At 42.8% G+C, this 26,930-nt stretch overlaps 1 protein-coding gene across 2 annotated transcripts in view; it reads right to left on the reverse strand.

The window, feature by feature from the left end:
- CDH8 (cadherin 8) overlaps positions 1 to 26,930 on the reverse strand; it is a 515,521-nt gene that overhangs the window by 247,874 nt on the left and 240,717 nt on the right. For both annotated transcript variants that reach the window (XM_029608175.1, XM_029608174.1), the window contains one exon: positions 5,865 to 5,984. In XM_029608175.1, coding sequence (XP_029464035.1) covers positions 5,865 to 5,984 — 120 coding nt within the window. The remainder of the gene's footprint in view (positions 1 to 5,864; positions 5,985 to 26,930) is intronic.

Consider the following 26,930-nt stretch of genomic DNA (forward strand, 5'->3'; position numbering starts at 1 on the left):
GTTGAATGAGCGCTGGATGGTTGCTAGTTGAGTGAGCGCTGGGTGTTGCTAGTTGAGTGAGCGCTGGATGGTTGCTAGTTGAGTGAGCGCTGGATGTTGCTAGTTGAATGAGCGCTGGATGGTTGCTAGTTGAGTGAGCGCTGGGTGTTGCTAGTTGAGTGAGCGCTGGATGGTTGCTAGTTGAATGAGCGCTGGATGGTTGCTAGTTGAGTGAGCGCTGGGTGTTGCTAGTTGAGTGAGCGCTGGATGGTTGCTAGTTGAATGAGCGCTGGATGGTTGCTAGTTGAGTGAGCGCTGGGTGTTGCTAGTTGAGTGAGCGCTGGATGGTTGCTAGTTGAGTGAGCGCTGGGTGTTGCTAGTTGAGTGAGCGCTGGATGGTTGCTAGTTGAGTGAGCGCTGGATGGTTGCTAGTTGAATGAGCGCTGGATGGTAAAGTGCAGACTGGGCACTGGGTGAGATCTGGATGGCTGCTTACTAAATGAGCGCTGCCATGGCTCACCGAGATGAGTCGGAGTAAGAATGAGTTACTGGACTTCTTTGGATAGATTTGGTTTAGGGGCCTCACAGTGCAGGCACAGGTGCTGCTGTTCTAAGGCGTGTTAGAGATATTAGTCTTTTGCCTGGGAGAAATAGTAGGGGTGATTGGACAATACAATTGATCTTAAAATATTAAATTTGCTCTTAATGTTTAAAAATGTTTTTCCCATTATCAAAAGAATGGTGCCAGTGTAATAAAATCTATGCAGGTCATTTCTTTCTTTAAAAAAAACATTTATTATTATCATTTGAAATTTTCCAGTTTCATTTTCTAAATAGTGCCTGAGTTGAGGTCTTCTGGTGCCCACTATTGAAATTCCCTGGTTTCTAGGAAATTTAAAGGGGTTTTAAACCCCCATGTTAGGCAGTTTTCCCATCAGAGCTCACAACAAAGTTTATAATGTCTCTAGAGATCATGAGGTGGGGTTGGTCAGCCAGGGTCTTCTTAACTGGCCAACACCTTTATTTTCTCCAAATTCAATTTAATTTTTATATTTATTAAAAGTGAGGGTCTTGCCTCCCTGAGTCGTGCTGCTGACATCATCACTGACATTAATGTGCAGGTCCAGCCACCCTACTAGCAGCATTGGGGCTTCCCCAAGGCCCTGACACTATCTACATACTTTTTTTTTTATAAAACAAATTGCTGCAGCAGCAAAAGCTGGCTTTGGCATTTACCCAAATTTGGATCTGTGCAGGGCAGAGGCTGTGACAATCGGGGCTTTTAGCGAGTTGGGGCAAGTGTGCAATGGAGGTGATTAGAAGGGCTCGGCAGGCTGAAATGGAGTTAGCAACTTAGCACTGGCTTCAGCACTGGGGTGGGGGAGGAGAGGGGAAGAGGGAGGAAGGATAGGGTTAGGAGGAGGGAACTGGAGAAGCCCTACTCGCATCACCATGTGTAATTTAAAATATCACACACACACACCCCCCCCCCCCGAGTGTGGAGGAGGCCACCCACATGCAACATGCATGCAGTTATTACAATCTGGCACACATGTGCATGCAGGAATCCTATTTTATAACATGCATGTGCCAACGCACATGGACGCATGCACACAGGGTTAGATTTTATAAATGTATGCGCAGGCGTACTTTTGTTCGCGCACCAGGCGCAAACAAAAGTACGCCGGATTTTATAAGATACGCGCGTAGCCGCGCGTATCTTATAAAATCCGGGGTTGGCGCGCGCAAGGGGGTGCGCGCGCCGAGCTCAGCGCGTGCTGCCTGTTCCCTCCGAGGCCGCTCCGAAATCGGAGCTGGGACAGTCCTATTAGGTACGGCCTTGTACCTAATTAGAGCGGCCTCGGAGGGAACTTTCCTTCCGCCTCCCCTCACCTTCCCCTCCCTTCCCCTACCTAACCCACCCCCCCCGGCCCTATCTAACCCCCCCTACCTTTGTTGGCAGATTTACGCCTGCGGAAAGCAGGCGTAAATCTGCATGCACCAGTGGGCTGCTGGAGTGCCATCACCCGACCCGGGGGCTGGTCCGGAGGCCTCGACCACGCCCCCGGGCCAGCGCCACGCCCCCGGGCCCGCCCCCAAAATGCCTCGTCACTCGCGGCCCACCCCCGAAACGCCGCGTCACTCACGGCACACCCCCCGACACGCCCCTCCATGCAAGCCCCGTTGACTTATGCACGTCCCGGGGCTTGCGCGCAGGGGGGGTTTGGGGTAGGTTTTCGGGGGGTACGCGCATACCCCTTTGAAAATCTACCCCACACTGTTTAAAATCTACCCCTAAGACCATAGCTTGCTTAAAAAATGTGTTACAAAAATCAAAGAAACAAGCGAGCCAGAAATGGACTGCTGTATCCTGTAAGGTAGTAGTTCACATTTCATTATCTGATAATGCTGAGTAATCATTCGGAATATAATATGGCACAAAAGCATAGAAAGAAGACATCAAACACGTGATTGATGAACACGGATTCAGTTCTATTAATAACATGGATGGTTTTAGACTTGCAGTTTCAGGTATGATGCTATTGAATTATACACGTAAAAGGTACATTTTTAAACCCGCGTGCGGGCATCCATGTACGTGCGGTTCCTGGCGCCCGTCCTCACATGCACTAATTTTATAACATTTGTGCGTTGACGCTTGCATATTATAAAATCCTCTAGCCACGTGCACATGCACACCTTATTTTATATCAGCGCATGCATGTGCGCGCGAGTGCTGACTCACATGCGCAAGGGGAGGGGACATTTTGCTACATGCACACGGAGATGCGATAGGGCTTTTCCCCAGTTCCTTCCCATTTCACGCCAATAAACAAGCTGACTGCAAGGGAATTTTCTAAACTCTGTCTGCCTTTTCCCCTACTAACCTTGACCCCTAAAACCCCCTACCTAACCTACATTTTTCTGTTTCCAAACTTACCCTCTTTGCTGTGCACCAGCAGGTTGCACGTGCTGGTCCGATCCCGGCACATGCTTCAGCAGGATGGTACCTAATGGCACTGTCCCAGCTCGCCCACACCCCACCCAGATCTCATCCCTGGTCCGCTCGTTCCCTCACGCTGTTCTTCGGCATGTACCAGGAGATATGTGCAGGGCCGCAGGCATTGGAAAATCCCCGGAGCATGCTTGCAGCCCATATCTCCGCTTGCAGCACATATCTCCCGGTATAAGTGTGCTTAGGGCTTTTAAAATTGGGCCGCTATTTATTATAAACTGATGTGCCCTCCTGCATGAAAATAAAATACAATGAAGATATCTTGCATCTAAAGGCATAGTGTTTGGGAAGTTACCTGAGTAAAATTATCTGGATAACTTTTGCAGGGATATTCAGAAAGATTTACCCAGGTAAGTTTGCCACTGACTATAGATAATTGAAGTTATCTGTGTGAAGCTAAATGAGTAATTTTAGGACAATGGCTTGACTTATGGACTGAAGCCATATTACACAGTGCCTGAAAAAACAGGGCAAACATCTCAAATCGAATACAAAATTATACTGGGAGCCAATGAGGTTCTTGGAGCAATGGGATTACAGAATCTCACATGGCAAAGACCATCTATCCATCTAGCTAAATGTTTTCTATTATCTGCAATCTCTTCAACATCTTTTTTGATAAATCCATAAGGACAGCATTACAATAATCAGTCCTAGTTAAACCAATGACTGAACTAATGTAATGCGATTTTGTGATTAGGCTGAGATTAGGCCTAGGCCCAGACTTCAGGAACTGGGATCCAGCCATGGCCAAGCCCTGATATCAGACCTTGGTCTAAACCTGGGAGTCACCACTTGGGAGTAGGCCTTGGGCTGGGACTGACATCAAGTCTAGGTCTAATCCCAGGCCTATGCCTTGGTACCGGGAACCAGCCTAGGCCTAGGACTCAGTGACAGGGACCTGGCCTTGGCTGCGCCATGGTGCAGGTCCATTCCTAAGTTCAAACCCTAGGATCAGACATCAGTGACTGGGACTCAGCCACAGTTGTGTCCCTTCATCAGACTGAGGCCTAGTCCCGGGCTCTGGCTTCAGGCCAAGTCCCAACATCAGGCCTAGGCTCTCAGCAAATGAGATCCAGCCCATGGTCAGTCCTAGCCCTAAACCTAAGCCCTAGATCCAGACCTAAGTAACTGGAACCTTGCCTCATTCAGGTCCCACTATTAGGCCTCATTGTTTGGGACCTGGCCTGAGTCAGTGTCCAGCATAGGTCCCAAATGTATACATAGGCCTGGGCCTCAGTAACCAAGACCCAGCCTTGGCCAGAGTTCTGTCAACTGGCCTAGACCTAGACAGGTCTCTGTGATGGGACTGAAATCAGTCAGGTCCCAGTGTCAGTCCTAGGCCTTTGCAACCAAGACTCAGAGCGTCATGACAGGCCCCAGTGACAGGCCGTTGCCTTTGCCTAGACCCAGGCCCATGCTTCAGTGACAGAACCCAGTATTGGCCAGGCCCTGATGTCAGGTCTGGGACTCATCAATAAGATCCGACATTGGCCAAGCCCTAGCATCAGACCTGCACCTCATTCCAAAGCTAAGGAAATTAATTGAGGTACCCACAAAACAAATCAATGAACTAAAACACATTTTTTGAGGCTGTACATTCCTAAATGCTCTTCTAAGTCAATCATATTTATAGGGAAAAACAGTCTGAATATTATCAATAAATAAATAAAAACTGACTCCCAAATCACTCAGCAATTTCAAAAGTGAAACCATAAAAATATTAAAGTGGAGATAAAATAGACCCCTATGGGACTTCACAAGGAAAATGAATATGGTCAGTCAACTACTAAAAGCAAAGAAAACCTCCCACCCCTCCCCTCACAATGACCTGCTGCTCAACCGAAAAACCATGGGCAACCACGTCAAAGGCAGAGGAGAAGTTAAGAATGTCCCTCCCCTTCTCGACAAATCCATGTGCAAATCATCAAATCAACTATGAAACCACAATTTTCTCCAACACTCTACTAACATAGCACAAATTTGTCACTGGTCAATAATTATCTTTTACCAGCAGATCCAAGAGATCCTTCTTTAAGAAAGGTTTCTTAAATAGTTAAGGAAAAGGCCCACTTCCAATGAAATCCCTAACCAATCCAAAATTTAAAAAAAGAAAAAAATACCCCTCAGCAACTTTAGTGGGATTTAATCCAAACCAGTTCACCTATACCAGAACTGGATTGAGCCAGCCTGTTAAGCTATTTCCACCTGAGCTGCTGCTGAGAATTTGGTGCTTCTATTGACCTACAGAAAACAAACATCACCACATCAGTGTGGCCCATGGTGACCCTAAACTTGCATGTTGTCAATAAAACAGAATAAGACAGATAAAAGAATAAAATAAAAGTCATTTATTTAAGGACATTTGATATTCCTCCTTTTCTCAAAGTTAGAGTCATGGTGGATTACAATAAATTTAAATGACGAGAAGCAATAGAACAGCTTACAATCAATCCAGAATTTGCAATTAATGCATTTGCAATTGGCATTTGTTAATATTTTCAAGATCCAGCTATGTCCCTGTTGTGTATAACACAATTCTTGTGGGTTCAGGAAGTTAGGTAAAAAATGTGGATCTTAAAATGTAATTGGGTGATTACTATTGGCACCGGATAAAAGGATTTAAGCTAGAGATCAAAGAGGGCCAAGTCCAGTCCTCAAGAGCCACAAACAGGCTTGGGTTTCAAGATATCCACAATGAATAAACATGAAATAGATTTGCATACAATAGAAGCAGTGCCCCATATAATAATAACTAGGAAAAGAAAATAATTGCTAAAGAAATAAATGGACTGATCAATAATTACATGAACAAACTTGCTCATTATCACTTTAGATATAATAATGTCAGTATAAAGGTCACACCTACCTGTATGCGGTTCTATAGAAAAATAGGGTTGTCCCTCCAAAATGCTATAAACCAGTTTAGCGCTGTTCCCATATACTGGATCATCTGCATCAGTGGCTGTTACTTTTGTCACAAAGGTACCTACAGCAGATGAAGAAAATATGCTTAATAATCTGTCTTGCTCATCCAAGAATATACAATCTCTAAATGTTTTACATTTGAACAAGAAGTAATGATCAGCCATGACCTGACAATTCTTTCTGACACATTGGCTGAAATGAATTGAAAAAGAAATGGATACTGATGTGTAATTTGAGACTAACAAAACCATCTGAGCTGTGATGTCCAAAGCTTAGTTACAAAACAATTCTCAAAAATAGAGTGCTCTGGATGGCCAGAATAGATGATGCGATGGATACGGCTTATTCTTCAGAAAGACATGACTCCATCACAATGTGTTAAGAGTAAAAGTGCAATACAATTCCATATATCCCTCAATCACTTGAGATGTCTCTGCCAAATTTTTAATAAAAGTGCTTAGATTATACTTTTTCTTTTTAAATTAGACTGTAAACTGTATATTTCATAAGCACAATTAGGCCTGGATTCACCATTCTTTGCAGAATGATGAATCTTGCGAAAACGGGGGGCAGGGGGGCAAAGAGGGGGCGGGCCTGCAAAAGCCCGCAGCCTTCGCACCACAGCGGTGCAATTTCGGCAGCCACAGTGCGCCGGCTGCCGGCTTTTGCACCGAATAGCGCCACCGTGAAAGGGGGCGCTATTCGGCACGCTACTGCTAACAATAACGTAACTAACATTATTGCCAGCAGCGAAGACACCGCTGACTCCGCCCCTCTCCACCATGACTCTGCCCCTCCCCACCCTGACTCCACCCCCAATCCAATTAGCATGCTATCGCACGCGAAAAGGGTCTTTTCGCATGCGACAGAGGCTTATCGCACGCGATACAGCCGTATCGCGTGCGATAAGCTTTTGAAAAATAACCCCCTTAGTTTGTGCAATTTTGGGCATGTAGAAAAACATAATGTGCTCCTTGGTATTGTGTATTTAGTTTTGTCTTGTGTCACACACACCCGGAGAACATTAAAACCCATTTTACCAGGTACCAAAATGTGACTTTTGCTTCTTTATATCAGATTTTAAATAATTTACAGCTCTAATCAGACTGCATGCTTTTTTATTACAAAAATACTGATTTAAAATGATATAGAATGAAAGGTTCTTTCTATATATTCTAATGTGCTATTTACGCTTGTTAAAAGGAGTGTAGATGTGCGGTATTTAGGTTGGGTAAGAGTGCATGGCTATTTGCAATTATTGGACTCTTCAGATGCTATATAATTGTGATGTGAGGCACAGGAGTCTCGCCCTGAGAAGACTTCTCTTGTAAGCTTCATTCAGTTGATGACCTCGGAGTGCCCTATATGGCTATGAAGGGGAGAAGTTTATGTGACTGTGCATGTTTATGCATGTACTGGGATATATATATAAGAGGTCTTTAGAAGTGTGTGCAACTCCAGAAGGAAACTATATTCAACTCTATCTCTTTTCTAAATCCCACCAGTAGTTTGAGCCTGATGTATCTAGAGCAGTCTTGTCACTGTGAGGTAAGTACTTTCAGAATGCCTTTAAGTAAACTGGAAAGCCAGAGGACCTGTGCCATTTGTGATTGGGAAACTGAGGTTGCCCACAAATAAGTGGTAATTGCTTATTGACCTCAAGGTTTGTGCCAGTTAAATTCATTCCACTTCCAAAATAGCTGCATAGCCGCCTTCCCATCTATCTATCTATCCATCTATAAAACATCCATGCCATATATAAAATCTATGTGAAAATTACAAACAGCAGCAACTATAAATTCTATTCTGTCATTAAAATCATAATTTTAGAAAATGCATTCAAGAACATATACATTTATCACAGCAAGTGAATTAAGTGTATAGATGATGATTTTATATTCACATAGCTCTAGCACTGCACTGTTTGGGCTCAATTAAAAGTAAGGTTTGTGGAACTACATGACCGAAGTTGAGGAAAATATGGCAGAAAAATGATTTATTTTTTTTTTTGACACCATATAGCTTTTCTTTGATGAATAGGGTTTTACGCTGCATCACCGAATATTCATCCGGGATTTTCCACTGCTGTTTATTTTGACTGCATTTGAAGCGTTGTTTCTTCCTTTATCAAGCCTCCCACAAACTCTTTTATCTAGGCTTTAAATTTGACACTGTGGCATTTTGCAGGAAAAGAAATAGAACACTATTATGGTCTGTCTTGCTGTTGTGCCCCTTTATTACACTCCTTTATCAGTTTCATTGGTTCATGCAATCTAGGAAGAGCATAAAGCTTTAATCATTGTTGCCCCTTTTGTCCTTTATTTATAATGTCAAAATGACATAAATATATTTATACACATAGAGACTGTGTGGACATCTATTTCTGTTAACTTCTGTCCTTGTATAAATCCTTCTCTATCCCTGTTCGAGGTGTGCTAATACCAAGCTGATTAGATGGCTAAGAAGTACACTTGGGTTTATTTAATACCACTTTTAATTTGATTTAACTATTAACAGAGTCTGTTAGACTCACCTTTTTTTGTGTCAACTCCCAAGGTTTCTCTTGAGAACACAATAAACATATGCAGAGTTAACAATAAAAGTTTTCATACTGTCATGGAAGGTTTCCGCTTGCTGACAAGCTAAGATTAAAGGGCTTCATAAAAAAGGCCTCTGTATTTGGAATTTTTTTATTTTTTTACATGTACATCAGGCACAGGCTGAAGTGTCTACATTATTCAAAAAGAATAATGCACATGCTATCGGAGGGGTATAGGCAAACAATAACTTTGGTGTGGAAATGAAATGTAAGGATTGGAAAAAATGTTTTATCTTGGAGAGCTGAGCATAAAGGCATTATACTGTACAGAAATTTATGTTGCTGAGTTACATGGATTGCAGAACTGAAAGTAACATAAATGGGTATGGATGGGTTGGAAAAGCTTTTTCAGACTGGCATTATTTGTTTTTCTCTTGGGAAATAAGAACGACCTACAAGACTGGGGAATCCTCTTTCTCCCCCTCTGTATGTGACTGTATTGGTTCACGCTTGGTTTGCCACCATGACAATTAAGATTTTACAAAAAGTATAGATGCATAGAATATGAGAGACAGAATATTGAAATCAACTCCCTTTTCCTCTGTTCATTGACCCTATCTGTTAGGATACCACAGATCCCAGCTTGATGCATGGTTTTATCCTCACTTCCCTGTGCAACCCCTCTACTTATCCTACTTATGCTTTCTTAAGTTTAGAGACATATACCCTCTTTCTAAAATTGTGAAAAAATGTTTGTATAGAACCCTGAATAATTTATTTATAAAAAATGTATAAACCATCTATCAACATTTCAAGCTGGTTTACATAAAACACATTCATAAACAAGTAAAACAAACATTAAAAAACATAAAACATATTAAAACAAACTAAACATAAAATCACCAAGACAAATAAAACCTAGCATCAGCCAAAATTAAGGACAAACGCATACAAGGTAGATGTACCAACTTGCTGCAAAAACAAACACAACTGACATAAACAATATCCTAAGCAGTGCTATAGCTGACTTTCTCACTCATAGATCAAAAGCTTATTTAAACAAAACAGCCTTCAGCATTTTCCTGAATTTGGCGGTAAATACCTCCCCCTTTAGGTCCTGCAGAAAAGCATTCCATAGAAAGGGCACTATATATAAAATAAATGTTTTTGTGATTCATTGAGCCTCACAATTTTATAAGAAGGCACATCAATGGTATTCCTTCTGTTTTTTAGGTTGGCAATTTCCTCCTGCTCCTCTCATCAGAAATAGATCTGGGATCTTTATCATAAGCCTTCATTCTCATCTACATGAACATTCCGCCCCCCCCCCCCCCAGTTTATACTCTCTCTGAGCTTAGTCCAGTCATTAAAACAATGGTCTTCAGCTGAGGGGTCATGTGCCAAGGCTGCTTCTAGAACCCTGCAACTATCCAACCATAGAAACATAGAAACATGACAGCAAAAACAGACCATATGGCTCATCCAGTCTTCCCATCCACCCAATTAATTCAGCATCACTTCCTTAGAAATCCTCTGTATTTATCCAATGCTTTCTTAAATTCAAATACTGTTTTTGTCTCCACCATCTCCATTGGGAAGATGTTCTATGCATCCACCACCTCTCAGTAAAAAAATATTTCCTCCTGAAGCTATCCCATTTCACCTTCATCTCATGACCCCTTGTTCTAGAGCCTCCTTTCCATTGAAAAAGACTCACCTCCTGTACATGGAAACCTTTGAGATATTTGAATGTCACTATCATATCTCCACTATCTCACCTTCCATATGCATATTCATTGTGGGTATCCTGAAAACCTGGCCTGTTTGTGGTACTCGAGGACTGGAGTTCGCCATCACTGCTCTAGGGTATACATGTTTAGATCTTTAAGTCTATCCCTTTATGCTTTATAATGAAGACCACTGACCATTTTAGTAGCTAGCTTCTTGACCGACTCCATTCTGTTTATGTCCTTTTGAAGGAGAGGTCTCCAGAATTTTACACAGTATTCCAAGTGAGGTCTCACCATATACAGGGCAACATCACCTCCCTTTTTCTGCTGATCAATCCTCTTCCTATGTAGTCAAGCATCTTTCTGGCTTTTACCATTACTTTATCCATCTGTTTGGCCACCTTAAGATCATCAGATACAATTACCTCCAGATCCTGCTCTTCCTTTATATTAGAAGAATTTTATCTCCAATACTATAACTTTCCCTATGGTTTTTGCATTCCAAATACATTACTGTGCATTTTTTAGCATTAAATCTTAGCTGCCTGACCTTAGACCATTTCTCGAGCTTCACTAAATCCCTGCTCAGGTTTTCCACTCCTTTCTGGCTGTCCACCCTATTATAGATTTTGGTATCATTGGCAAATCGACAAACCATTCCCGATAACCGTTCTGTTAAGTCACTCACAAAAATGTTGAAAAGAACCAGTCCAAGGACTGAACCATGAGGCACACCACAAGTAACAATTCTCTCCTCAAAGAAAATCCCATGTACCACTACCCTTTGTGCCTTCCACTTAGCCAGTTTCAAACCCAGTCAGTCACTCTAGGGTCTGTACAAAGGGTATACAAGTTATTTAGAAACCTTCTGTGTATAACCTTGTCAAAGGCCTTGCTGAAATCTACCTCGTCTAGTGCTCTCCCTTGATCCAACTCTCTGGTCACCCAATCAAAGAAATTGATCTGATTCATCTGACAAGATTTACCTCTAGTAAAACCATGATGACTTGGAGCTTGCAATCCATTTGATCCCAAAAACTGCACTATCCTCTATTTTAGCAGCAATTCCATTAGTTTGCTCGCCACAGAGGTCAGACTAACTGGCCTATAGCTCTCAGCAACTTTTATTCACCATTTTCCAGTCCTCCAGAACTAGTCCAGACTGTAAGGAAGCTTTGATAAGGTCAGTCAGCAAAGCTGCCATGACATCTCTGTTCTCTTAGTACCCTCAGATATATCCCATTCAGCCTCATCACCTCATCTACCTTAAATTTAGTTAATTCCTCAAACACTGTTCTGAAAATTGATTGAGGTTTACCTCACTTGCAATCTTATTTATGTTGTTTTATATGATCCTACTCCAGGTCCTTCACAGTGAACACTGAATAGAAATATTTGTTAAGTTTTGCTTTTTTTCTCATCAGGCTCTATATATTCCTCCCCTTTTCCATTGTGTCTCACAATGCCACTTTTATATTTCCTTCTATCACTAACATATCTAAAAAAAAAGTCTTGTCCCCCCTGTTTTACCATATTTGCTATTTTTTCTTCTATTTGAATTTTCATATTCCTGATTACTTTCCCAACTTCTCTTAATTTTTCCAGATATTACCTGTCTTCCTCTTTCTGCACTCTTGTAGTTGATGAATGCTGACCTTTTTTCCCTTACCTTTTCAGCTGCTTCTTTAGAAAACCATAACGTTATCTTTTTTCTCTTCCCTTTATTTAAATTCCTAACAAAAGATTAGTTGCCCTTATATCTCCTTTTAGTTTTGTCCACTAAGCATCATCATTGCACACTGACTGTGACCAACCCCAGGGAGTGGAAGACTAGAGTTAGAAATTGAATTCAGGTCCTTCCATCAGGCTGGCCCTAGTGGTTTTCTTTCCAACTGAAAAATTGTATGGACAAGAAATAATAGTTCTATTATAGATCTATGATTAATCTAGCTCGCAATTTTAGGTGTTTTTATTTCCTCTTACCTGTGGTCTTATTGATTTGCTATTTCTTATATTACCATTCAATAGTCAATTGATCAAGGAAACACAGCATGTAGTATAGCAGCAACTATCACCATTCTATTAGTACTTCTTTGGCATGCAGTATCATCCATAATTTGGGAAACATTTTACTATCACTGTGAAGCCCTGATCTCTTCAGGGATAAGGCATAATAATAATCATTGCTACCATTTCCAAGTCTATCAGAATTCCATGCACAGTGCAGAATTAATACTAGGAGAGACTGGCATGCTTTTTAAACAGGCCTGTGTATCAAGGCTACAAAAAAAAACAAAACCCTTAAAAAATGTTTGCAACAATAAAACACAAAACATTGCAGGTCTATACAGAGCCCTTAAAATGCAGACTAGTACATCTATTGACATTGGATCTACTAATAAAATATCTTGATGCTAAGGTGAATAAAATATGCATACGCTATTAGATCACCTAAGATATAAATCAACTAATATGGTGTGGACAACATAAGTCATCAGAGAGAGAATAATACAAAGTATTCTTTCTCCTGGAATATGACAGAGGAAAATTGTTTGTCTGAAATATTTGCAAGTATAAAAGCATTAATAAAAAGTAACAATATGCAGATTTGGTTGCCAAAACTCTTATTTTAAAAACCCAATCATTTTGCATAGTCCCGACTTCCTAATTTGTTTTGCCTTGTAATTAACCTTGAGTAAAGTATTACTGTTACTGTTCTCACATGATGATCACTCTATTAGAACATAAGAACATAAGAAACTGCCATATTGAGTAAGACCAAGGGTCCAACAAGCCCAGCATCTTGTTTCTAACAGTGGCCAATTCAGGCTACAAGTAACTGGCAAGTACCCAAACATTAAGTAGATCCCATGCTACTGATGCCAGTAATAGCAGTGGCTATTCTCTGTCAACTTGATTTATAGCAGTTAATGGACTTCTCCTCCAAGAACTTATCCAAACCTTTTTTAAACCCAGCTACACTAACTGCACTAACCACATTCTCTGGCAACAAATCCCAGAGCTTAATTGTGCATTCAGTGAAAAATAATTTTCTCTGATTAGTTTTAATAGTGTTAACTTCATGGAGTGTACCCTAGTCCTTTTATCTGAAAGAGTAAATAACCAATTCACAATTACTATTGTGGAGCGCTAGGAGAGCGATCCCACTCCTGGGAGATGTGTGTGCCCTTGGGCCGTGGCCCGACGCCAGAGAGGTCTGAAGAGGTGCCGCGGGAGGCGTGGCATGCCCGAGCATGGGCTGGACGGGAGCAAGGCTGGAGTGATGACTGGAAGACAGGCCCTCCTCCGGACCTGCACGCTTTGGAAGACCCAACAACGCAATGTTGGTCTTGTGAACAGTCCTCCGACCGTTCCCAGCCCTTTCGGACCTGCCGCAGGGTACGGCATGAAGCGGCAGGCCGGATGGAGGCCAGGGCAGCGAAGACTGGAACATGGATTCAGACGAGACTCAGGAACGACGTAGATTCAGGCATAGACGTGGACTCAGGAACGAGGTGCAGGATGCATAGACGTGGACTTAGGCACAGACGTGGACTCAGGACGAGGTACTGGATGCACAGAGGTGGACTCAGGAGCAGACGTGGACTCAGGACGAGGTACTGGATGCACGGAGGTGGACTCAGGAACGAGGGCTGAAGGAAGACATGGGTACTGTCCCTCAGGGCGCCCTACTCAGACCACCCGTGGGACTGAGTCGCGGATCACCCTGTCCCAAGCGCAAACTACACAGCCCTGGAAGGCTGGTCGCGGACCACGCTGAGAGCGGGAGAGCACAGGGAAGAAGCAGGTTGCTGCATTCCTGGCAGCTCAAGGTAAGGTTTGCTGCACTCCTGGCAGCTCAAGGCAAGGTTCAAGCATCAGGATCAGGAACAAGGATTAAGACAGACCTCAGGGCTGGAACAGCAGGTAACATCAGGACTGGAACACGGATACTGGAACAGGAGTCACACCTCAGGGCTGCAACATGGAACTGGAACAGTAGGTAACATCAGGACTGGAACATAGGTATTGGATCAAGAGACAGACCTTGGGACTGGAACAGCAGGCAGACAAACATCAGGACTGGGCGAGGAGCTCCGACAGGGAACAAGAAACACAGGACCTTGCAGAAGTGCTGGAACACGGACGACTTCCTGGAGCGAAGGATCTCAGGAGTGACCAACTCCTTGCGAAGGCAAAGACAGACTGAACGCTGAGCCCTTTAGTAGAGCTGAGGTAGACAACGCCCAGGGAGGGGTCAGCAGGGGGCCACACCTGGCTGGCCCTTGAAGAGGAGCAGAGAGGCGCGCGCCCGCGCCCTAGGGAGGTGGAGAGAAGAGCTGGAAGCTGGTGGCATCCTCAGCCATGTGGAAGGCCCAGGGAAGCAGTGGAGCAGCCCTGGGCTGGAGCTGGGTGAAGGCAGGTCAGTGGAGCAGCTCCCAGCTGCAAGGACTGAAGCAGGAAGAAGCAGAGAGAGGTAAGGCTGGCTGCAGGCACCGGCAGAGAGAACAGAGAGCTGCAAGGACTGAAGCAGGAGAAGGGCTGACTGCAGGAACGGCTCCATGCCGTGAAGACAGCCCCAGGAGGAGAGGTAAGACTGCAGGCAGAATAGAGAGCTGTAGCAGGCTGCAGGCACAGTAGAGAGCTGCAGGCACCAGCAGGGACGGCTTCCCTGCCAGGCAAGGACCCGGGCTGAAGCAGGCACTGGCAAGGATGGCCTCCCTGCTGGCTGAAAGGTCCCGGGATCGCAGCAGTACGTCGGAGGAAGGCAGAAACAGGAGCAGAGGAGCCGGCCGCATGGCAACAGCTGCGGGGACAGCCCCAGCTGATTCAGGGAGAAAGAGAAGCAGCAGCGTCAGCAGCCCAACTGGCTGTGAGAAGGTAAGAGCCTGCCCACGCTCCTCATGGGCAGGATCGCAACAATTACACATTACAGACCTCTCATGATTTTAAAGTCCTCTATCATATCCCGTTACGCATGCCACCCACGGCAGACCTGTGGCGTGGCCTTCTCACCTTCTTACACAGACTCCAGCTCCTGGTTCCTCTTCACTGGCAGCAGTGGGCCGCCAGCTCCGACCTTAGGTCGCCTCTGGTGCCTCCGGATCTGCCATGGTCCCCAGTGTTGCCAGCCAACACTGGGGATCATTGCTCGTCCATTGCTCGTCCATTGCTCGTCCTTGCTCGTCGGGCCTCTCCACGTGGCCCACAGAGAGACACCGCAATCAGCACTGCACCCCTCCCTAGGCGCATGCGTGCACATCGCTAGTTATTTTAAAGGGCCCCCGGCGGGAACCTGGCCGCAGCCCTGTATGCTGACGTCAGACTCTTCAGCATATATAAGTTCAGGCTTCGCTCCATAGCATTGCCTTTGCAACAGGTCTCCTTGTACTCCAAGTACTCGTTGCTGATATAGAATCCTCTCTACGTAGTGTTCCTGATTCCCGTGGTTCCCGGTTCCTGTTTTCCTCGTACCTGCCTCGTCTATGTGTTGGACTGACTCTTTGGATTTTGACTCTGCTTTGACAACTCTTCGGCTTCTCTCCAGCCCCAGACCTCTGCTATGCCTGACTACTCTTCAGTCCCGGACCTTAGCCACGCTTGTCTACTACTGCCTTCGCAGTGCCCTGACCATTGGCTTGGTTGACTACTCCTGCCTTTTCCGTGCTCCTGGACCTTAGCCATGCTTGACTATGCCTGCCTTCTCCGTGCTCTGACCATTGTTTTGATTGACTACGCTACAGATATAGCAGAATTAGAAAAGGTAAAGGAAAGGGCAACCAAAATGATAAATGGGATGCAACAATTCCCCTGTGAAAAAGGCTAAAGAGGTTAGCTTGGAGAAGTGATGGCTGAGGGGGAGATATGGTAGAGGTCTATAAATTCATGAGTGGAGTGCATCGAGTAAACCTGAATCAGTTATTTACTCGTTCAAAAAGTATGAAGCCTAGGGGAAACACAATGAAGTTACTAAGTTGTACATTTAAAACTAATAAAATATTTTAAATGCATAATTAAGCTCTGGAATTCATTGCCAGAGGATGTAGTGAACCCTATTAGGGAAACTGTGTTTAAAAAAAGTTTGGACAAGTTCCTGGAGGAAAAATCCATAAACTATTATGAAGGTGAAGTTGCAGAAATCCATAGCTTATCCCTGAGATAAGCAGCTTGGAGTCTATCTACCCTTTAAGATCCTGTAAGGTACTTGTGATCTATTGTCTGACCCAGTATGGCACATTCTTATGAAGCTACGCATATAAGGGTAAATTTTTTTAATGTATTTTATTGTATTTTAATGTATTTCCGCCCTGGAGGCGACTGTTCAGTTCCTTGTAAACTGGTGCGATGTGTATTCTTTACAGGAACATCGGTATCTAAAAATTAAAAATAAATAAATAAATAAATAAATTTTAAAAGCCCTATGCGCGCCAAAGCCGGGAGATATGTGCGTGTCTAGGGCTGGCACATACCACGTGGATTTTAAGAAGCACTCAAGTATGCATCTATCTTCCGGTATGTGCACAAATCAGAAAGTTAAAAAAAGGGCAGCATGTGGGCATCTATTTATATGTATTTATGCACACAAGTGCATGCCAAGGTCCCCTACCATGTAACTTTACTTCTGCTATGGATGATGAGTAAGTTTTAAAATAAAAAAAATCAGGGCTAGTTAGCGGGTTTAGAAGGGTTGGGGCTAATAGGATAAAAAGGAGGCTCTCTTGCTAGGGGGATTAGGAAGTTCTATCTGTTTACCAGGGAGAACTGGGAAGAAACTGGGGAAGTGGGTATTTGCCTAGCAAAATCCCCACACTTACACGGTAGAGACGCCATTTGTGCGCAATGCATGCATCCATATAAATTGCACACACATATGTATGTACAAACTGCTGATTTTATAACATACATGTATATATGCATGTATGGTATAAAATAGCTGCTTCCATTAGCGCGAGCTGGCATATGAGCGGACATGTACGCCCGCGTGGCTATTTAACAGTTATCAACCCCCTGTACTTTAGATTTTGTGTGCATATATATACACAAAAAAAGGGACCATCTAGGGGAGCTCTGCAGTGGGACCACAGTTACACACTTTAGGTTGCTATTTCATAAGAGACTTGTGTGCGTACATTTCGCATAATTTTACAACTGCTAATAACATTGCGTAATTGATATCAGACTTGTTTACTGTATACTATTGGCAAGTCTGAGTGAACTGGGGGGAGTTCAGGTTGAAGAACTAGAGGTCTTGATGACCTGGAGGACTGGGTAATCTGGTAAATAAATCAGATCACTGGTAATTTTAATGACATGCCCATGTTTTAAAATATACCAACTTATGCGTGTAAATTGGGTTTTAAGTGAGAAAGTTGTACTTTATTTTTAAGCATAAAATAATTGCATGTATATTTTAAAAATTGATAGGAAAAGTACATATAATTCAAAACACTAAATACTTGCTTTCAATACATTGCAATATTCGCATGTAAGCATCCATGCATGTGCATGATAAAGGTATATTTTAAAGTATGAACATATCATTTATGTAAGAGTTATAAAATACTTAGATCTTTGTACGATCATATATGCTGCACAGATTAGTTTGAAAGTTACCATGTATGTGCACAATAATTGCAACCAGACGTGTGTATTGTGTAATAACCCGAGATTCAATATAGAGACAGACATTTTATAAATTATGTGTAAACTCTGCTGCTGAAAATACTTACTTGCACTTGTACTTATGAACAGAAGTACATAAGAAGTTGCCATGCTGGGTCAGACTGAGGGTCTATCAAGCCCAGCATCCTGTCTCCACAGTGGCCAATCCAAAATACAAGTACCTGGCAAATACCCAAACAGTAAATACATCCCATGCTACTAATGCTAGTAATAAGCAGTGGTTATTCCCTAATTTTCAAAGCCACATGCAGGTGTCCTTCTACGTGCGGTTCCCAGTGCATTCACATGGACGCCCGCTCGCTGATTCGAGCGTGGAACGGTGGGCATTTTGTTTGAAGTGAGTGGTGATGAGATTGGGCCTTCCCCAGTTCCCTAACCCTCTAGCTACCCTTCCTCCCTTTTCCCCCTCCGCCTCGACCCCTAAACACCCCCTAACTTACCATGTACTTTACTTGTGATATGGATTTGCCACTGTTGGAAACAGAATAATGGGCTTGATGGACCCTTGGTCTGACCCAGTATGGCATTTCTTATGTTATGTTATCTTATGTTTGTGGGGCTTGGGTTATGTGAGTTATTGTTAATAAACTGCAGTCTTTTGTAAATCCAAAATGCTGTATGTATATTTCATGTGGGGAAGGAGAGGGGAATATGCACTATTTCCCGCCCTACCCATTTGAGTTATGTTATCCAGAAAAGCTCAAATTATCACAAGTTCTTTGATAAGAAAATTCCCATATCCAGAACTTCCATTGTCTGGAAAAAACCCATTCTCCAAAATGAACTTGGCCCCAACCATTTTAAATAATAGGTACTATACAGTAGTTAACAGTTAAAGTTAAGTAAATCCAATTACCAGGTATTAATCAGTGACAAGAATGAAAAAACTGTAGGGTTAACTCAGAGTCAGTACCTAGCCAAACAGCACAAGTTCAATCTTCAATTTAATTGATCAATTTGTCCTCTTCTGGTAAGCAAACTACAACAAGCTGAATGCACATCCATTTAAAATAAAAAAGGCTTGATTAAACCTTTGTGTGTTTTCCTAGTGCACCTCTCTGCTGATTGCACTTTGTTGTCTTCATGGTTGACCTTGAAAGTGTAGATTACTGAATCCTGATCTACTGTGTCTTACATGAGTAATGTGGTTCAGCAAGCAAGGAGATTTGTAACTATTCCATAATGTTAAGTTCACTCTTTTGGTACAGATATGCTCATATATTTATGACTGAATAACCAACTCTGGATAGGGCAACTTTTAAAATGTCTGATGGCATCACAATGTGCTCTGATCTCCCCAAGTTTTCAATTGAACTAACTGGCATGTTCGCCTGTAGAAAAGAAAAAAGGCAGCTCAGTTCTAAGCATGATGGGCTTCAATGCACATGGAAAAGGTGAGGCAGTAGTCCCAGGGTGCTCTAATGTTCATGGCAAGAAATGAACAGTTCATCCTGAGTCCTGTGACTGGTGAGAGGATCAGGCAGACCGTGCCAAAATCTTTGGTTTGCTACCCTCTTCATGATTTCCCCTGTAACATTCAGGAGAAAAGAAGGTGCGGGTAAGCGCTGTTCAAATTACTTTTCTATTAACAATTTATATGTTCATAAAATGTAGGCTGCTAGAATGCATTGTACATACCGGGTGGTTTGTTTTTGTTTTTTTTATCAATTATTATTTTATAGATTATTGAACTTTCTGTGACATACATTCAGCTAATTGTTTTACTGCAACACCGTGTTTAAATATAATCAGACAAAAGACAGATTATGTTGTGATTTCTTCATTTTTAACTTTTTTTTAAGTGTCATTTCATATCAAGATAAATATAAGATCACATTTTTTTTTTATTTTAAAGGATTACAGTGCTTGTTGAATTTCTCCCCCTGATGAAGCCGTCCTTTCGCGAAACATAAAGGCCTTTTGTTGAGGCTTAAAGAGTTGTTCTACAATGACCAGGTTATAACATTTATTTATTTATTTATTTATTTATTTTATATACCGACGTTCGATCGAGATATCACATCGGTTTCCAGATAACTCAAAGAATAGGGTAGTAACAGCCCTATTTTACATTATAACATTGTAATAAATATAATAAATTATAACATTGTAATAAATATAACGAATTATAACAGAAATAACAGGATTACATGGAACATTTGATGTAGTATATAACATATGTACATAAATGACTTGTTGATGAGGATATTTTAAGGTTAATGTTGGCAGGGAGGGTTGAAAGGGGGAATGGGGGGGATAGGTGGGAGGAGGGTGGTGCAAGGGAGGGAAGATGGTGATCTAGTACTGGACCCAGTGCACGGCTCCAGTACAGATGATTGTAAACTGATTTTGAACACATGCTGATTTCAAAGCAAGACCACTTTATTACGGAACATTCTTTAACTTTCTCAAGAGACTGTTGTCAAAGAAGGATTAAATATTTCATGGATGTGGCATTTTCATTCACATTTATTGTTCATAACATTACTAAATATATGCATTTTATTTTTGATATTTGATTTATATACTTTTTCTAACAAAAATAATAAACAATGATAAAAATTGTTTTTATATAATATTGCTTATATTTTAGATAATAGTGTTCCTTCATATTTCACACATACACACACACACACATATATATATATATATATATATACTGTATATACCCTTTTACTAGTTTTATAAAAAGAAATAAACATAATTCTAGATAATTATAATGTGTATTCCAGGACTGATCAATTTAAGTCACTCAGATTAAATGAGACTTCTGGGTCCACTATTACTTCTTCATACTAAATTGCTTCAGTTTGTAAATTAATCTTTCCAGTACCAACAAAGCATATATTCTCCATAACTGTTTGTGACTATCAGTTCAATAGTTATATTCATATTTTACCATAGTTACAAAAAGCAGTGGACATAACTCAGGTGTAAATCCTTTTGAAGGTAATTTTGAAAAGGATTTACATACACAAAACTGGATTTTATGCATATAAATGAACTTTACACAAGAAAGTGGGATTTTGATAATTGTTCCAATATATGCTACTAAATCATAAATAGGTTTTCCCCATGAAAGTGCACTTTAGAAGGTGAATTTTAAAAGCCTGATGCACACACCAGTCGGGGGATGCATGAATAAGCTGGGCTCATGTGTGCTGAGCGGATTTTAAAACCCAGCCAAGTATGCGCGTATGTGCCGCTACACGCAGAAATGAAAAGCTCCCAGAAACGGGCGGGGTCTTGGATTTCACACGTAACTTTACTTCTAACATGGATGCCATGCAAGTTATAAAATAAAGATAAATAGATTGGCAGGGTTTTAAGTGTCGGGACTGACAGGGGAAAAGGGAGTCCATTAAACTGGGGGCAAACTGGGAACAAACTGATAAAATTGGTAATGGCAATGGCACTTGTGTTTTTTTAAAATCAACCCCCTTATGCAGTAGAAGTGGCATTGTGCGCACATGTTCATGCAGTCAGGCTATTTTATAACATGCATTCATACACGCATGTACGTTATAAAATGGCTGAATGTGTATGCGGGCAGATGAATGTGCACACATGTGTGCCTGCACGCCTGCTTAAGATACCTTCGCTGAGCGTAAATAGGCTTTTGAAAATTGCTGCGATAGCATGCCATATTTACTCAAGGACCTCCTTTGAAAATTACCTCCTTTGATAGTAAATTTTCAAAGCGGCGTGCAGGTGCGCATTTGTGTGCATACGTCGGCCCGCACCCAGGTGTGCAGCCGTTTTATAACATACGCTGCACACCTGGGTGCACACGTACGCCAAATTCTAAGTGGGTGCCTGCATGTATGCACAAATCCTGCTTCTACTGCTTAAGCCAGGCGTTTTGAAAGTGACGCATGCTAAATACACTCCCAGTTATACCAATTTATCTCCCAGCTCGCCCAGTTAAGGGATAGATCCTCCAAAACTCCTTACTTTAATAACTTTCACTCCCTCAAATTAGCCCTCACTCTCTTAAAACCCCACAGAGCTGCCTAGTTTTATTTATTTTGTAACTTACACCTCCTCCATAGCAAAAGTAAACTTACATGGCAGGGACTCTGGCCGCACACCCAGGTGTGTAAGTATTTATGTGCAACTATCTGGTTCACGCCCCAAAATGCCCATGCCCTGCCAAAATCATGGCCATGCCTTACCCCTTTTTGAAAACTTTGGAGATGTGTGTGCTGCGGCAAATATGCACGTATCCAGGCAGCTTTTAAAATCCTCTTGTCACCCGCGAGCTGGACTTATTCGCTCATCCCCTAATTAATGTGCGTGCCAAGCTTTTAAAATTGATATTTTTGTCTGCACTATCAGTTCATACACTGCTTTAGGAGAACTGTGGCACTCAAAAAACCACTAAAAATGAGAAGATCAAGTTTTTCAGCAGTTGATTTCTACCAGAAAATAATCCCTATTTTTAGGTATTTTACAGCACTATAGAACAGAGCTCATAAGCCATTTTTCATGTGATCATTGGTTGAGAAGCTTAAGACAATGTGAATTCCATCTCCCTAGAAAATCCTCACAATAGCCCAACATCTACATTCACCAGTCCCCGCCCCCCCCTAGTATTTTAAGTAGTCACAGGCCATCCCCTATTCTACTCTTAAATTCTACAGGACATACCCTACATGTTTCCTAGTAGCTGCAGTTCTGGTCACAGTACCGCTGTGGAATACATGATGCAGAAAGCTTAATACTGTAAGCTGGAAGCCCTGTGAGATTACCCAGAAAGCAACAGGACATGAGGAAGCTCTCCCGGGTCACATCGGCTCTGCAACAATATGCCTCAGTAGAAGGACTGTTAGGAATCTGCCAATGATAAAAGTAATAATATAGTTTTTTGATCTGCAGAAAGGGAGGGAAGGAACCTCCTTTTCTACTTGGGAGGGAGCTACCCCTCCCATCAAAGAGGATGGGTGTTCCCACTCTATCCTCACCCCCTTCCCCAACTCTAGAATAATATGCTGTTGCCATTAGTTTAATCACAGAGTTGTGCCATCATGCAGACTGTGCTGGCAGGCATGGGCTGTAGGTCTGAGGTCACAGGAGGTTACCAAGACACCACCAGGACACCAGGGACCTTGCATCTGTAGCCCCCAGTGCCCACCTGCACCCTGTCAGCACAGTATTTTACACAGCAAGGCTGTAAGCCCATGACCAGCTGCTAGGTGATACATGGTAAATACTTCTAGTGGGCTGGGGAGGGAGAAGGTGGAGGAAAAGGACCTCTCGTAAGAAGGTAACCCTTTCCTAAAATAGAAAGGCGATCTCACCCCCTAGTCACTCCTTACACCCCCATACCCCTTTCCAGCCCTGAAAAATGACTTTTGTTTTTTAAATGATCATTTAGCAGCAATCGTGATTACAGCATTGCCATTAGGCAAAGAGTGCTGGCAGGTTGAGTTGCATGTCTAAGGTTACTGGAGGTTACTAGGAGACCAATTGGGCACCAGGGACCCCAGATCTAGATTTTATGTATTGATTGATTGATTTGAATTTGATTTTCCATCGTTAGCTCAAATCAAACCACAGAGCGAATCACAAACTATTTCATAATACAGTAATCCAAAATAAAGGTTCAGTAAAAGATTTCACTTCTGCTGGCAAGGAGGAGTTGGAGGGGGGAAATGGAGCAGTAAACAGATTTTTAGATAGCTTAAAAGTGTTTCTTGTCCTGTTACTGGGTGGGAGTTGCTGGAGCTTAGTATTAATGTTTATTTTATTTATTCAAAGACATTTGATATTCCGCTTTTAACCAAGAATGGCCTAAAGGTGGGTTATAACAAATTTAAAAACAAACAATACTGTTTGAATTACTATGCAGTTAGTATCAGATAAGCAGTTGGTTTCTTGATCACTGCCATAGCAGTAAGAATCCAATGGTGTGTAACTTGTAGCCTTCAAGATAAAATGGGAGGACAGATGTTGGATCTTATAAGTGGGGTCACAGATCTTACTGAGGAGCCATCATAAGACAGATCATAGTTGGGGGCATCACAGATCACAGTAGTGGTTGAAACCTCAGAGTACACATGGGCAGGGAAGATTTGGTGCATGTCTGCATGAATATAGTGTTTGTGTGTGTGTGAGGGAGGGAGGGAGAAGGGGGCAGACCCTGCAGTCTGATATCGCCCATTAACACTCCTACTCCATCAGAGTATCCTGGACCTTTCCATCACCACAATTTCCTGCCAGTGAGATGTGCACAGAATATGTGCTGGGAAAGGAGCACTCCTTGGCTTGCATTTGAAATCAAAACCTTTAAGGTGAATTTTAAAAGCCCGGCGTGCACCAAAACTGGGAGATACGAGCACAAGTTCGGCCAGCGCATGCCGAAAGGATTTTATAAGTCACCCTTGTATGCGTGTATGTCCCGCCGCATGCACATATACAAAGTTTAGAAATAGGGGTGAGGTGTGGGCCTAGTCTGGGTGGACCATGGGCATTCCGGGATTCACACTTTCTGATTTGGATGACGTGTATGTGCTAAAATAAAATAAATTAGAAAAGTGAGCATAATTCTAAGGGTCAGGGCTCACAGCGAGGAAGGGAGGCTATTAAATTAGGGGTTTTTGTAAGTCCTATCCCTAAACTGGGTGAACTGGAAATGAACTGGGAAAATGGCTAATGGCATTTGCACACGTCCCCTGTAAAATTTGCCCACTTAAGTAATAGAGATGGGATTTGCATACACATGCACACATCCATTTAAAATTTACTGTAAATGTATTTGTGTCCCGACTACTTTATAAAATGCACCCATATACGCACGTATGTTGAAAAATGGATGTGTCCCTTGGCACAAGCCGATTAATGCATGCAACTGTGCACCTGCACACCTGTTTAAAAGTTAAGAACATAATAAATTGGCAAAATGGGTCAGACCAAGGGTTCATCAAGCCCAGCATCCTCTTTCCAACAGTGGCCAATACAACCTACAAGTTCCTGGCAAGTACTCAAACACTAAGAAGATCCCATGCTACTGATGCCAGTAATAGCAGTGGCTATTTTCTAAGTCAACTTGATTAATAGCAGTTAATGGACTTCTCCAAGAAATTATCCAAACCTTTTTTAAACCCATCTACACTAACTGCACTAACCACATCCTCTGGCAACAAATTCCAGAGCTTAATTGTGCGTTGAGTGAAAAAGAATTTTCTCCAATTAGTTTTAAATGTGCTACTTGCTAACTTCATGGAGTGCCCCCTAGTCTTTCTATTATCCGAAAGAGTAAATAACCGATTCACATTTACCCATTCTAGACCTCTCATAATTTTAAAGACCCTCTCAGCCGTCTCTTCTTGTCACGATTCCTGCCCGAGGGGCTAATCCCCGTGAGCAGGCCTCTCCACTCACCCGAGCTGCCACCAACGCTTGAGCCATCCTCGGCAGTCACGGCCTGGACCGCCGTGCTGCCGACCACCCCAATGGCCAGGAGCCCACAGCTGCTGCCGCACTCGCCGCCTCTATCGCTATGCTTTCAACCTCCTAAGCGGCCAGGAGGCCGCTCCCAGCTTCATTGTCTTCAGCGGCAGGGAGCCACCATCGCTGAGGCCCTGTTCTGTGGCCTAGTGCCGCCGCCGACCTGTCTCCACAGCATGGAGCTGCTGATGCTGTCACTGGGGTCCTCTCTGATTGGCAGGAAGCCGTCCCAGCTGTTGCCTGGGTTTCCGCCTCCATCTGTTTTGCAGCAGTGTGCTGCTGTGAGGCCCTGCTTCTTCGTGTGGCTGGGCACCGCTGTCCGAGGTACTGCTCCTCCACTGGCCTTCCTAGGCGCCGGGGTGCACCTTTTCTGCTCCATTTAAAGGGCCAGCCAGGTGTTGCCCCCTGCAAGCTCCTCCCCGGGTGTAGTCCTCTTTAGCCCTACAAAAGGGCCCAGCATTCATTCAAGCTTTGCCTTCGGATCAAGTCTCACAGTCGTCTGTGTCCTCATCTTTGGTCCAGGTCCTCCGTGGTCTTCTCCTGTTTTGACTGCATTTGAAGCATTATGACATTTTCCGTTTTATTCACCATTCCCTTCCTAATAATTGCTAATATTCTGTTTGCTTTTTTGACTGCTGCAGCACACTGAGCCTACGATTTTAAAGTATTATCCACTGTGATGCCTAGATCTTTTTCCTGGGTGGTAACTCCAAATGTGGAACCTAACATCGTGTAACCACAGCAAGGGTCATTTTTCCATATATGCAACACTTTGCACTTGTCCACATTAAATTTCATCTTCCATTTGGATGCCTGATCTTTCAGTCTCGCAAGGTCCTCCTGCAATTTATCACAATCCATCTAATTAGGAGATGTGTAAATAAGTCAGGCTCGCGTGTGCACTGAACGGATTTGCGCATATCTCCTCCACATCTCCAAAGTTTTCAAAAAGGGACAGGTGTGGCTATGATGAGGGTGGGTCATGAGCATTTCAGGGCGTGAACCAGAGATGTGTGCGTAAATACTTACGTGCTTGGGTGCTCGCCTAGATCCCCTACCACGTAAGTTTTCTTTTGCTATGGATGAGGTGTAATTTATAAAATATAGAAAAACAGGCAGATTTGCAGGGTTTTAAGGGTCGGAGCTAAATGAGGGAAGTGAAGGCTAATAAACTAGGGGGGGGTTGGAGGACTTACCTCTTAAATGGGTGAACAGGGAATGAACTGGTTTAACTGGCATTGGCGTCAGCACTCATCACTTTTAAAGTACCCTGACTTACACGGTAGAAGCAGGATTTGTGCACACATGCATGTGCCCACTTAACATTTGGTGCACATGTTTGCATGGCCAGATTATTTTATAACATACACACATATGTTATAAAATGGCCGAGTCCCTGGGTGTGGGCTGACACACACACGCACAATTGTGCTCTCAAATGCTGGTTTGAAAGTTACCATCCCTATGAACAACTAAACTGATAAAAATTGCTTCATAGGGCATGAGAGAAAGGGATGGTGGGCTGTAGATCTTTTGGTTGTTTTGATGTTCAATTCATTTGTTGCCTGCAAAATAATGCATCCAAACTCAAACTTAATTTTTCTAG

This window comes from Rhinatrema bivittatum, chromosome 7, assembly GCF_901001135.1.
Source record: "Rhinatrema bivittatum chromosome 7, aRhiBiv1.1, whole genome shotgun sequence".
NCBI lineage: Eukaryota > Metazoa > Chordata > Amphibia > Gymnophiona > Rhinatrematidae > Rhinatrema > Rhinatrema bivittatum.